Source organism: Rhinopithecus bieti, unplaced genomic scaffold (genome assembly GCF_001698545.2).
Source record: "Rhinopithecus bieti isolate Rb0 unplaced genomic scaffold, ASM169854v2 scaffold_37314, whole genome shotgun sequence".
Lineage (NCBI taxonomy): Eukaryota > Metazoa > Chordata > Mammalia > Primates > Cercopithecidae > Rhinopithecus > Rhinopithecus bieti.
Genome location: NW_016816196.1, coordinates 868,222 through 880,075, shown reverse-complemented (window position 1 = coordinate 880,075; position 11,854 = coordinate 868,222). Strand labels below are relative to the sequence as shown.

General features: G+C 44.5%; 2 protein-coding genes across 4 annotated transcripts in view; one reads left to right on the top strand and one right to left on the bottom strand.

The window, feature by feature from the left end:
• The window catches only part of METTL5 (methyltransferase 5, N6-adenosine), a 13,737-nt gene extending 4,966 nt beyond the window's left edge, over positions 1-8,771 (bottom strand). The window contains exons 1-5 of one of the 3 annotated variants that reach the window (XM_017854504.1): positions 8,700-8,771; positions 8,319-8,470; positions 5,778-5,892; positions 4,911-5,092; positions 2,780-2,862 (exon numbers count right to left, since the gene is read on the bottom strand). In XM_017854504.1, the coding sequence (XP_017709993.1) occupies positions 2,780-2,862; positions 4,911-5,092; positions 5,778-5,892; positions 8,319-8,427 (489 nt within the window). In that variant the 5' untranslated portion in view covers positions 8,428-8,470; positions 8,700-8,771. Of the gene's footprint in view, positions 1-2,779; positions 2,863-4,910; positions 5,093-5,777; positions 5,893-8,318 lie in introns of all 3 variants that reach the window. The other 2 variants (XM_017854506.1, XM_017854505.1) reach the window with 2 other exon arrangements.
• Positions 8,772-11,571: 2,800 nt separating this feature from the next.
• UBR3 (ubiquitin protein ligase E3 component n-recognin 3) overlaps positions 11,572-11,854 on the top strand; it is a 285,317-nt gene continuing 285,034 nt past the window's right edge. The window contains exon 1 of the mRNA XM_017854465.1: positions 11,572-11,789. Coding sequence (XP_017709954.1) covers positions 11,651-11,789 — 139 coding nt within the window. The 5' untranslated portion in view covers positions 11,572-11,650. The remainder of the gene's footprint in view (positions 11,790-11,854) is intronic.

Here is an 11,854-nt window from a genome sequence, read left to right as displayed (position 1 = left end):
AAAGAACTGAAACAAATTTACAAGAAAAAAAAAAACCCATCAAAAAGTTGGCAAAGGACATGAACAGACACTTCCCAAAAGAAGACATTTAGGCAGCCAACAGACACATGAAAAAAATGCTCATCATCACTGGTCATTAGAGAAATGCAAATCAAAGCCACAATGAGATACCATCTCACACCAGTCAGAATGGCGATCATTAAAAAGTCAGGAAACAACAGATGTTGGAGATGGAGTCTCGCTCCGTCTCCCGGGCTGGAGTGCAGTGGCCGGATCTCAGCTCACTGCAAGCTCCGCCTCCCAGGTTCACACCATTCTCCTGCCTCAGCCTCCCGAGTAGCTGGGACTACAGGCGTCTGCCACCTCGCCCAGCTAGTTTTTTGTATTTTTTAGTAGAGACGGGGTTTCACTGTGTTCGCCAGGATGGTCTCGATCTCCTGACCTCGTGATCCACCCGTCTCGGCCTCCCAAAGTGCTGGGATTACAGGCTTGAGCCACCGCGCCTGGCCAGGAACACTTTTACAGTGTTGGTGGGAGTGTAAATTAGTTCAACCATTGTGGAAGACAGTGTGGCGATTCCTCAAGGATCTAGAACTGCAAATATCATTTGACCCAGCAATCCCATTACTGGGTATACACCCAAAGGGTTATAAATCATGCTACCATAAAGACACATGCACATGTATGTTTACTGCGGCACTATTCACAATAACAAAGACTTGGAACCAACCAAAATGTCCATCAATAACAGACTGGATAAAGAAAGTGTGGTACATATACACCATGGAATACTATGCAGCCATAAAAAAGGATGAGTTCGTGTCCTTTCCAGGGACATGGATGAAGCTGGAAACCACCATTCTCAGCAAACTATCACAAGAACAGAAAACCAAACACCACGTGTTCTCACTCATAAGTGGGAGTTGAACAATGAGAACACATGGACACAGGGAGGGGAACATCACACACCGGGGCCTGCTAGGGGTGGGGTGCTGGAGGAGAGAGAGCATTAGGAGAAATAACTAATGTAAATGACGAGTTGATGGGTGCAGCAAACCAACATGGCACATGTATCCCTATGTAACCTGCATGTTATGCACATGTTCCCCAGAACTTAAAGTATAATTTAAAAAAAAATTCATGTTATGCCAACCTGTGCAGAAAAGAGTTCACAGCAGGCCTGGCTGCTTATCCTTAGAAAGGCCTGCTTACAAGTTTGGCCCTTGGCTGGAGATTGGGAACTTAGATTTTGGGAAGGTTCCCACTCCCTACTCCCTTAATAATAGTGTCTCACTGTGCCTAACACTGTTTATGCTGAACACCTGTTTTCCTACTGGGAGTCTAGAATTTGGGTATGTGTCAGAAAGGGAATTGCCTACATGATCAGTCCCTAATAAAAGCCCTGAGCACTGAGTCTAATGAGCTTCCCTGGTTGGCAGTGTTTCACGTGTGTTATCAATAATTCATGCTGGGAAAATTAAGTGTGTCCTGTGTTATTCCACTGGCAGAAGACTTGGGAAGCTTGCCCCTGGTTTCCCCCATTCTCTGCCTAATGCACCTTTCTCTTTGCTGATTTTGCTCTATATTTTCACTGTAATACATCATAGCCATGAATAAGACTATATGCTGAGTCCTATGAGATTTCCTAGTGAATCATCAAACCTGAGGGTGTTCTTGGGGACACACGTTTGGATACCAATGTTTAACTGGTGTTTGCTTTCATATATAGTGAGGATTTATTTACTAGCTATGTTGTGTCCTGTTGCTTGCCTACATGTACCACTACTTATTGTTAGCAGTATAGTTCTTTTTAGCTGTTATATTTTATGCTTTTTAAAAGGTTATCAGATTACCATGTAACTAAAATGTATTATTTCCAACTGAGTTCTTATACACTGTATTTACATGAATTAACTATTTTTCCTACAAAATCACTTTAAAATCTTTGAATATATGTATGATTTAAATAATAGTAGCTAGCACATAGCAATTACACATGTCAGACACTGATCTAAGTGCTTTGTAAATATTAACTCATGTAATCCTCACAATTCTTATGAATTATTGGGTACTCTTAGTCCCTTACACTTACAGTACAGGTGAGGATAGTACAGATGACAAAAGCTCAATTACCTTGATGATGAAGCTCAATTACCTTGACCAAGATAATGCTGGGAAGCAGCAGAACTTGGATCTGAACCCAGAAAGTCTGGTCTGGCTTCAGAATCTCCGTTCCTAACCACCATGTTATACTGACACTAAAAAAATGTACTGCCCTTCCCTCCAGTTTCCTGGAATACAACTTATACACCTCTCCGTGTGTTACATGCTGCAAAAATAATAATAGAATAGCTGATTTCTGAACTCAGATCTGTTTAGCTCCAGGCTCAGTGTTCTGAAAACCTGGCCTTATTGCCTCCCTTAAGTACATCAGGCCACACGGGGACAATGGGACAAAAGGGATCAACTAAGACTGACTCAGAGAAACCAAAACATACCATAATCCTAGTTATAACACACTTCTCTATTCCTAAGTTATAGTCTCTCTTCTGGCAACAGTTCCTGTCTGAAAAAATCTTTGAGGAAAGAAGTCTTATAGCCTGGAAAAAAGCCAATCAGATGCTAGCTGGTTAAGCAGAAAATTTAGTTCCTAAGTTTAAGATGTCAAAAAGGTCAGGAGAAATAGATATTGTGGTATCTAGTATTCACAGTAAATCCTAAAAACACTGTCATGAATTTAAAAATAAATGCCACAGAATATCAGATGATTTGAACTTACTTCTCTAGTTGAGGATTTGTGTAAGGAATATACTGCTGTTCTTGCCATTTCCAAAGCAGTCTTTAGAAAAGCCATATCTGTCCCTGTGAAGAGTAGAAAAAAACCTATTTACCTCTTATCAAAATAGAAGATTAAGTTACTAGGATTTAGAAACATTTTCTTCCAAACTTCAAAATAGCCACCTTGAAATCTTTCAGCAATAAGGGTACAAATAAACTATCAAAATATTATTTTGGCCGGGCGCGGTGGCTCAAGCCTGTAATCCCAGCACTTTGGGAGGCCGAGACGGGCGGATCACGAGGTCAGGAGTTCAAGACCATCCTGGCGAACATGGTGAAACCCCGTCTCTACTAAAATACAAAAAACTAGCCGGGCGAGGTGGCGGCGCCTGTAGTCCCAGCTACTCGGGAGGCTGAGGCAGGAGAATGGCGGGAACCCGGGAGGTGGAGCTTGCAGTGAGCTGAGATCTGGCCACTGCACTCCAGCCTGGGCGACAGAGCGAGACTCCGTCTCAAAAAAAAAAAAATAATTTTAAGGTTGCTAGAATAAAACCAGAATTTCACTGTCTTGGTTAAATAAGGATCAAGTAAAAAATTTAGTATTATATTCCAACATTAATGACTTTCAAAAAGGGGAGAAGGAAACGTGTAGAGTAGTATTCAGAATCCTCTTAGTGGGGTCAGGGTACTTTTTAAACTATGCATGTTTTTTCCTACCCTCACTGACTTCCTAACCTCCTTGCCCACAGTACCCACAACATTAATAGCCACAGTGAGTCACTGTTACTGATGGGCACATGTAGAAACCCTTGGGTTTGTTAAGACATTAAAAAACAGGTTCTATAAGTATAAAATTCTTTATATGTTTCATATTCATTCATAAGGGTTAGGCAAATTATTCCTGAAATAAATGGGAGATATACAATAAATGACATGACTATCTTTGTTTACTTAATACAAATCTGTAAAAACAAAAGTTGAAAAACTCAATTTCTTAGCCATGCATTAAACAAATTGAAATTTAAATTATAAGAATTACACAGGGCCGGGTGCGGTGGCTCAAGCCTGTAATCCCAGCACTTTGGGAGGCCGAGACAGGCGGATCACGAGGTCAGGAGTTCGAGACCATCCTGGCTAACACGGTGAAACCCCGTCTCTACTAAAAAATACAAAAGCTAGCCGGGCGAGGTGGCTGGCGCCTGTAGTCCCAGCTACTTGGGAGGCTGAGGCAGGAGAATGGCGTAAACCCGGGAGGCGGAGCTTGCAGTGAGCTGAGATCCGGCCACTGCACTCTAGCTCGGGCGACAGCCAGACTCGGTCTCAGAAAAAAAAAAAAAAAAAAAGAATTACACAGGTAAGAGATTGGTTTACTCAATGAAGAGTAATAAAATCACTTAGCCTTGGTTTATTTAATGAAGAGTGATAAAATCACTTAGCCCAAACAGTCAGTGATAAAAGCGTTTTATTTTGTTTTATTTTTTCTAGACAGGGTCTTGCTGTTACCAAGGCTGAAGTGCAGTGGCACATTCATAGCTCATGGCAGCCTTCAATACCTGAGCTCAGGTGATCCTCCCACCTCAGCCTTCTGAGTAGCTAGGACTATAGGCACACCAATGCACTTGGCAAATTAAAATTTGTGTGTGTGTGTAGAGGCAGGGTCTAACTATGTTGCCCAGGATGGCTACCAACTCCTGGCCCCAAAAGATCCTCCTGTATCAGCCTCCCAAAGCACTGGGATTACATGCCTGAGCCACTGTGCCTGGCCTTAAAAATAGCTTTAAAATCTTTTCTAGGCCGGGCACGGTGGCTCAAGCCTGTAATCCCAGCACTTTGGGAGGCCGAGACGGGCGGATCACAAGGTCAGGAGATTGAGACCATTCTGGCTAACACGGTGAAACCCCATCTCTACTAAAAAATACAAAAAAACTAGCCGGGCGAGGTGGCGGGCGCCTGTAGTCCCAGCTACTTGGGAGGCTGAGGCAGGAGAATGGCGTGAACCCGGGAGGCGGAGCTTGCAGTGAGCCGAGATCGTGCCACTGCACTCCAGCCTGGGCGACAGAGCGAGACTCCATCTCAAAAAAAAAAAAAAAAAATCTATAAATATACCAATATACCCGATTCTTGTTACAAACCTTTATTATTTTTGGTCCCAAAGGGAGGATTCATAATCACTGTATCGAATGACTTGGACATTCTGTTAGATAATACGCACACATCACATTGAACCATGTCAATATTTGTTAACTCAAACTCTTCCACATTCCTATTAAATATTTCCAATGCATCTTCATCTATGTCAAATCCAACACACAACCTATAAATACAAAACACACACAAAGAGTGGCAATTTATAGCTCCCACGGAAAAACAAAACCAAAATTAGCTTTTTTCTTTTTAACCATATATCTTTCTAACCCAATTAGCAAAGTAAGAGTGAGTGTTTTCTTCTTCTTCTTCTTTTTTTTTCTTCTTTTTTCAGACAGGATCTTGCTGTGCTACCCAGGTGAGTGTAGTGATGCCATCTTGCACCGCAGCCTCAACCTCCCAGGCTCAAGCAATCCTCCCACCTCAGCCTCCCAAGTAGCTGGGACCACATCCAGCTAATTTTTGTATTTTTGTAGACATGGGGTTCCACCATGTTGCCCAGGCTGGTCTCAAACTCCTGGGCTCAAGTAATCTGCCCACTTTGGCCTCCCAAAGTGCTGGGATTACAGGCGTGAGCCACTGTGCCTGGTCAGGTTTTGCTTTTCAATAGCATAATTTCCAAACCTGGCAGGGGTTGGAAACTCAGGTTTGTATAAAAGGAACTGCTGCTTTTACCATTTTAATTTATTTTTTGTAGTTTGTTTAGATCTTCTGCCGGTTCAAAATGTATTCAGTATCAGATTTTTGCTTCCTATATCTCATTCTGTGGAGTCTCATAAATATAATTCAGTTAATCCCATTGATGCTGCTTATTAAAGCCACCCAATACCCAAATAGCATATTGCATTACGCACCCTGCTCCTAACATTGCAGTTCCAATGCTAAGTACTCCACAACCACATCCTAGATCTGCAACGACTTTATTTTCAATGTCATCATACGTGTTATGGATTGTATAGAGCATACATGCTAAAAAATAAAAAAAAAAAATTAGAGAATAAGTAAGTAAGCTGATGACTAAAATCTTATTTGTACATTACTCAGTCTTCCCCAAATGCCATTCCAGAGTATTTTTTTTAAAAGATAAGGTGTAATAATTTGGTATGTAGTAAGAGGCAGCATAAAGGAGGCTAATACCCACCAGTGGTTCTCAAAAAATAGTCTCTGCTAGCAATGCCAAGAATGACAAAACTGTGACCCATCTCTGATGTAAAATGAGAAAAAAAAGTCAAAATGTTTAGTTTTTCCTCAGCTTGTTAAGAACATTGCCATACACTCATATAGATTCTTTCTTTGATGCTGAAATATTTTTACGAAAGAACGTTAAGAGTAAATAGGTTTTTAAAAAATCCTTTCTTGTCAACATAAATTTAGCAACTCTGTATCAGTTTCCTAAATTGTTTTGAAATTTTACTTATCTGTGAAATCTATAAGACTAGAAACCACTATCAAACAAGCAAACAAGCATTAGCATCACAAAGACACAAAACCTTTTTTTTTCTTTTTTTTTTTTTAAACACAGACAGGTTCTCACTATATTGCCACGCTGGTCTCCAACTCCAGGGCTCAAGCGATTTTTCCCACCCCAGCCTCCCAAAGTGTTGGGATTACAGACATAAGCCACTGCACCCAACCACAGAACTTTGTTGTAGCAAGTTTGTCACCAGAACACAAGCACCATAAGCTCTGCAATGTAGCCTTTAGACACATAAACTCATGGTCTACAGACATATATATATATTCATAATCTACAAATGAGACCTGATAATAGAACTACTGGGTGTTAGATATACTTAAGGTTAAACATGAATACCACCACCACTGATATTTCCCTGAAGGTATCTGAACCCAGCAAGGACTGCTGGCCATTGATACCCGAGGATCCAGAGGTTTTTTTGTTTTTTTTTTCAGAGATGGGGTCTATCTCTTATCACCCAGGCTGGGGTGCGGTGGTGGGATCAGAGCTCACTGCAGCCTGAAACTCCAGGGCTCAAGCAATTCTCCTGCCTTAGTAACAGCAGCTGGGAGTATAGACGCATACTACTACACCCGGCTAATTTATTTATTTATTTTTTAAGAGCCAGGGTCTCACTGTGTTGCCCAGGCTGATCTTGAACTCCTGGCCTCAAGTCATTCTCTTGCCTTGGTTTCCCAAAGTGCTGGGATTATAGGGGTGAGTCACCATACTTGGCCAGATTGTTAATATTTTTAAAATTGGATTCCACTAAAAAAACCTACAGTCAGAAAACTAGTAAGTCATTATTTGAGAAAACTGGTCTTAACCTAGACACAGTAGTTTTGTGTGAATTTTTGGTTGGAATCATGACAGTATCTTGGAGTTAAGTGTAAATACACATGTGTCCTCCTTGACTTTTGCTGGCAGCTTAGAAACAACTATTTTGGAACTGGAAAAAAACTCCTCTTTGCAGGTACTCTCAGAAAATTAATTTTCCTAAGGGGCCAGGCTCAGAGGCTCATGCCTGTAATCTCAGCACTTCTTGAGGCCAAGGTGGGAGGATCACTTCAGCCAAGGAGTTTGAGACCATCTTGGGCAACATAGCAAGACCCTGTCTCTACAAAAAATAAAAAATATTAGCCAGCGTGATGGTGCATGCCTGTAGTCCCAGCTACTCAGGAGGCTTAGGAGGATCACTTGAGTCCTGGAGGTCAAGGCTGCAGTTGCGTTGATCATGCCACTGCACTTTAGCCTGGGTGACAGAGTGAGACCCCCATCTCAAAAAATAATAATAAATTTTTTTCCCCTAAGGCTTCCCAATGACTTCGGTAACATAAATATGTTTTCCTGTATTCTCTCTTGTATTCCCAGTATCAATGTCTGGCATGAAGCAACAATACTAATACTCAGAAAATCTGTTAAAATTAATATGCATGCTCATCTTTATACAGCACATACTCTGATTTTGTTAAACTATCCTTCCACTATCAACTCTGGTATTCATTTCTAGGGCAGAGTATAGCACAAGAATCCTTGCCTACGCAATTAGTAGCAATAGGAAATTGATCCTTATTTAGTAAATGTTTACTGAGCTCCTAAATAGTACCAGCGACTCTTCTAGGCACTGGGAATTCAAGTATGAACGAGACTAACAAATTCCTTGTCCTCAAAGAGATTATAATGTGAGAAGAGAAAAAAACACATTAAAAACACTGTTTGGCAGTGTTAAGGGATATGCAGAAAACCAGACAGTAAAACGATAGCGAGTGTGTGTTTGGAGGGCGTGCCGTGAGCTGCAGTGTCAAGGAAGACCTAACTAGGTGATCTTTGGGCAAAATTTCTCTAGACATTATCTGTATCCAAATAACTGTTCTATTTTTATCACACAGTAGACTAGACTAACGCCGAAAGCAGGGGCGTGGTGAACCAGCCGCCCTACCTGCAATGTGCGGCCTGGTAGGATACTGTTCTAGAAGTAGCTTGGGCTTTTCGAATCCATCCACTTGTTGCAGGCGACTCTCTAGTTCCTTAAGCTTTAATTTCTTCATTTTGTTTTAAAGTATGGACTCGTAGGGTTTGAAGGCACAGGATCTGCGGAGAAATCTATTGAACTGGGATCTTGTTTCCTCCCTACCCCCAACCTTCTCCCCCTTTTCAGCACTGCTGGCCGGACCCGAAGACGCGCCCTAAGGAGACGCAGGGACGCAGGGCACGGGACGAGCCTCTGACCCACCTCCCGGGTAACCCACACCACCCCCAGGAAACGGCGGCGGCGCGTGGCTGGAGCAGCCCCAGGATCCCTCGCGCCACGACAACACACCTCTTGGGCCGACCCGCACCTCGGCAGGGGCCGGAAGCGCCTGCCCGCACGCCCGCACGCGCGCACGCGTTCGCCGCCCAGCGGCCCGGCGCCGAGCTGCAACTTTGTCCGGAGCCCGGGTTCCGCTGGCCACCTGGGGGCCTCATTACCCCATCCCCTCCACCTGCAAAGCCTGCGCTACTCGCTGACCCACGGCCAGTCCTCGCCGCCTGTCGCCTGCTCGTTACCCTCTAGTTTGCCATGAGTACCTGCGGGCCCTCAAAGGATGGGGAAAGACAGAGTGAAAGGGATGCGGAAGAGAAAGTCACAGTCACTTTGTTGTATGGCCCAGAGTGACTCTTCTTGTTTCCCAAGTCTCGGCTCAAAAAGTAGCGATCTCCATTCACCTTTACCTCCTTCGCCATTCTCATGCCTTACTTTATTGTAACTTTGTTTCCCAATTTTTAGGTCATTTGTGTCACTTGCAATTCTCACAGAAGTGGTGATGTCAAAGAAACCCAAAGAAGAGATAGTGGAGGGGCCGGGCGCGGCGGCTCACGCCTGTAATCCCAGCACTTTGGGAGGCTGAGGCAGGCGAATCACGAGGTCAGGAGATCGAGACTATCCTGGCTAACATGGTGAAACCCTGTCTCTACTAAAAATACAAAAAAATTAGCCGGGCGTGGTGGCGGGCTCCTGTAGTCCCAGCTACTCCGGAGGTTGAGGCAGGAGAATGGCGTGAACCCGGGAGGCGGAGCTTGCAGTGAGCCGAGATCGTGCCCCTGCACTCCAGCCTGGGCAACAGAGCGGGACTCCGTCTCAGAAAAAAAAGAAAAGAGTGGAAATGAAAGAATAGGTAGTGGTGTCAAATACTGGAAAGAGGTCGAGCTTCATAAAGTAGGAGCAGAAATCAAGTTGTTGCAGATTGCGGAGCGAATGGAAGTTTAGAAAGAAGAAAGAGTAAATACGAACAATTAAACGTGGCCCCAGACACGGTGGTTCACTCCTGTAATCCCAGCATTTTGGGAGGCCAAGATGGGCGGCTCGTTTGAGACCGGAGTTTGAGACCAGCCTGGGCAACGTAAGGAGACCTTGTATCTACTAAAAATACAAAAATTAGCTGGGTGTGATGGCGCGAGCCTGTGGTCCCAGCTGCTCCGGTGGCTGGGGTGGGAAAATCGCTTGAACCCGGGAGCAAAGCTTCCAGTGATCTGAAATTGCACCACTGCACTCCAGCCTGGTCGACAGTGAGACCCTGTCTCAAAAAAAAAAAAAAAAAAGAAGAAGAAGAAAAGAAAAGAAAAAAGAGAAAGAGAAAGGTGGCCTACGAAAAGAAGAGAATGGTTGATGCTTAGTAATGGGGGAAGCTTTATTGTTTTTTCAATTATTTTTAAGACAGGAGGAGACAAATTCTGACAAGCATTGAGCTAGTAGAAAGAGAGGTGTTAAAAATACAAGAGGATATTGGATAGAGTTGAGAAGGCAGGATCCAGTGGTTAAGTAACAGGATTGCAGGACTGTGTTTAAGCCTGTGGATGGACACCTCTTTGCATTTTTTTTTTTTTTTTTGAGACGGAGTCTTGCTCTGCCACCCAGGCTGGAGTGCAGTGGCCGGATCTCAGCTCACTGCAAGCTCCGCCTCCCGGGTTTACGCCATTCTCCTGCCTCAGCCTCCCGAGTAGCTGGGACTACAGGCGCCCGCCTCGTCGCCCGGCTAGTTTTTTTTGTATTTTAAGTAGAGACAGGGTTTCACCGTATTAGCCAGGATGGTCTCGATCTCCTGACCTCGTGATCCGCCCGTCTCGGCCTCCCAAAGTGCTGGGATTACAGGCTTGAGCCACTGCGCCCGGCCCCACTTCTTTGCATTATTAAAGGAAGAAGAAAAAGAGTGAATGGATGATGACGAAGTAGAGAAATGTCTGAGGCTGCTACTTCCTAGGAATGGTAGAATTCAAAGTTTTCTGTTATGAGAATCAAATGAGTTAAAACATACAAAGTTTTAGCATGTAAAGTTAATACATAAAGTTTTATTTAGCTTATAATTTAGTGATTCATAAAATTATTGAGCAAATTTAACTTATCACTGTTATATGATGATCGTAACATACTTAACTAATGTAGAAGACCAGGACTGTAAAATAACCTGTCTTAATTATGTTTCATTCATTTCAAACACACGGTTATGGATTGGAAACACCCCTGTTCTTCTTTGATGTTGTTATTGTTTTTTGAGACGGAGTTTCGCTTTGTCTCCCAGGCTGGAGTGCAGTGACGTGATCTTGGCTGACTACAACCTCTGTCTCCTGGATTCAAGCGATTCTCCTACCTCAGCCTCCCGAGTGGCTGGTATTACAGGCGTGCGCCACCACGCCCAGCTAATTTTTGTATTTTCAGTAGAGACACGGTTTCACCATGTCAGCCAGGCTCATCTCAAACTCCTGACCTCAAGTAATCCACCTGCCTCGGTCTCCCAAAGTGCTGGGATTACAGGTGTGAGCCACTGCGCCCGGCCTTCTGTTTTTCTTTGGATTGCTCTTCCTACAGTTTTTGTTTTCCTTAAGTTGGGGGTCTCACTCTGTCGCCTGCTGGACTTTGATAACAACTGGAATGTACATCTTAAACAAAATGCAGATGCCTAAAGTACATCTGAAAGATGATGTGAATAATCCCTGTGCAAATAAAGAAATAATTGCCCTTATTAAAGACTTCCTATAAGGTGAGTCCTTTATTTCAGTAGCTCTTAACTTAGAAAGTTGGGAGCCTAGCTTGGTCCAGAGGCACCCAGGCTGGAGGGCGGGGAGAAGGCTCTGCAGCCCGAGGGGGCGTGTGCAGGGGCGGGGCTGCGGGCGGAGGAACGCGGACGCTCCGGGTATCGCGAGAGTTGGGCGGGCCGAGCAGTCGCAGCAGTCTATTCCCTCACTCTCCCTGGAGGAGCCGCTGGCCCTGGACTCTCCAAATTCTGAGCTCTCATCATGGCGGCGGCGGCCGCGGCGGCCGTCGGGGGCCAGCAGCCGTCACAGCCCGAGCTGCCCGCGTCGGGGCTGGCCCTAGACAAGGCGGCCACCGCCGCCCACCTCAAGGCGGCCCTCAGCCGGCCGGACAACCGCGCAGGTGCTGAGGAGCTGCAGGCGCTGCTGGAGCGGGTGCTGAGCGCCGAGCGGCCGCTGGCCGCGGCT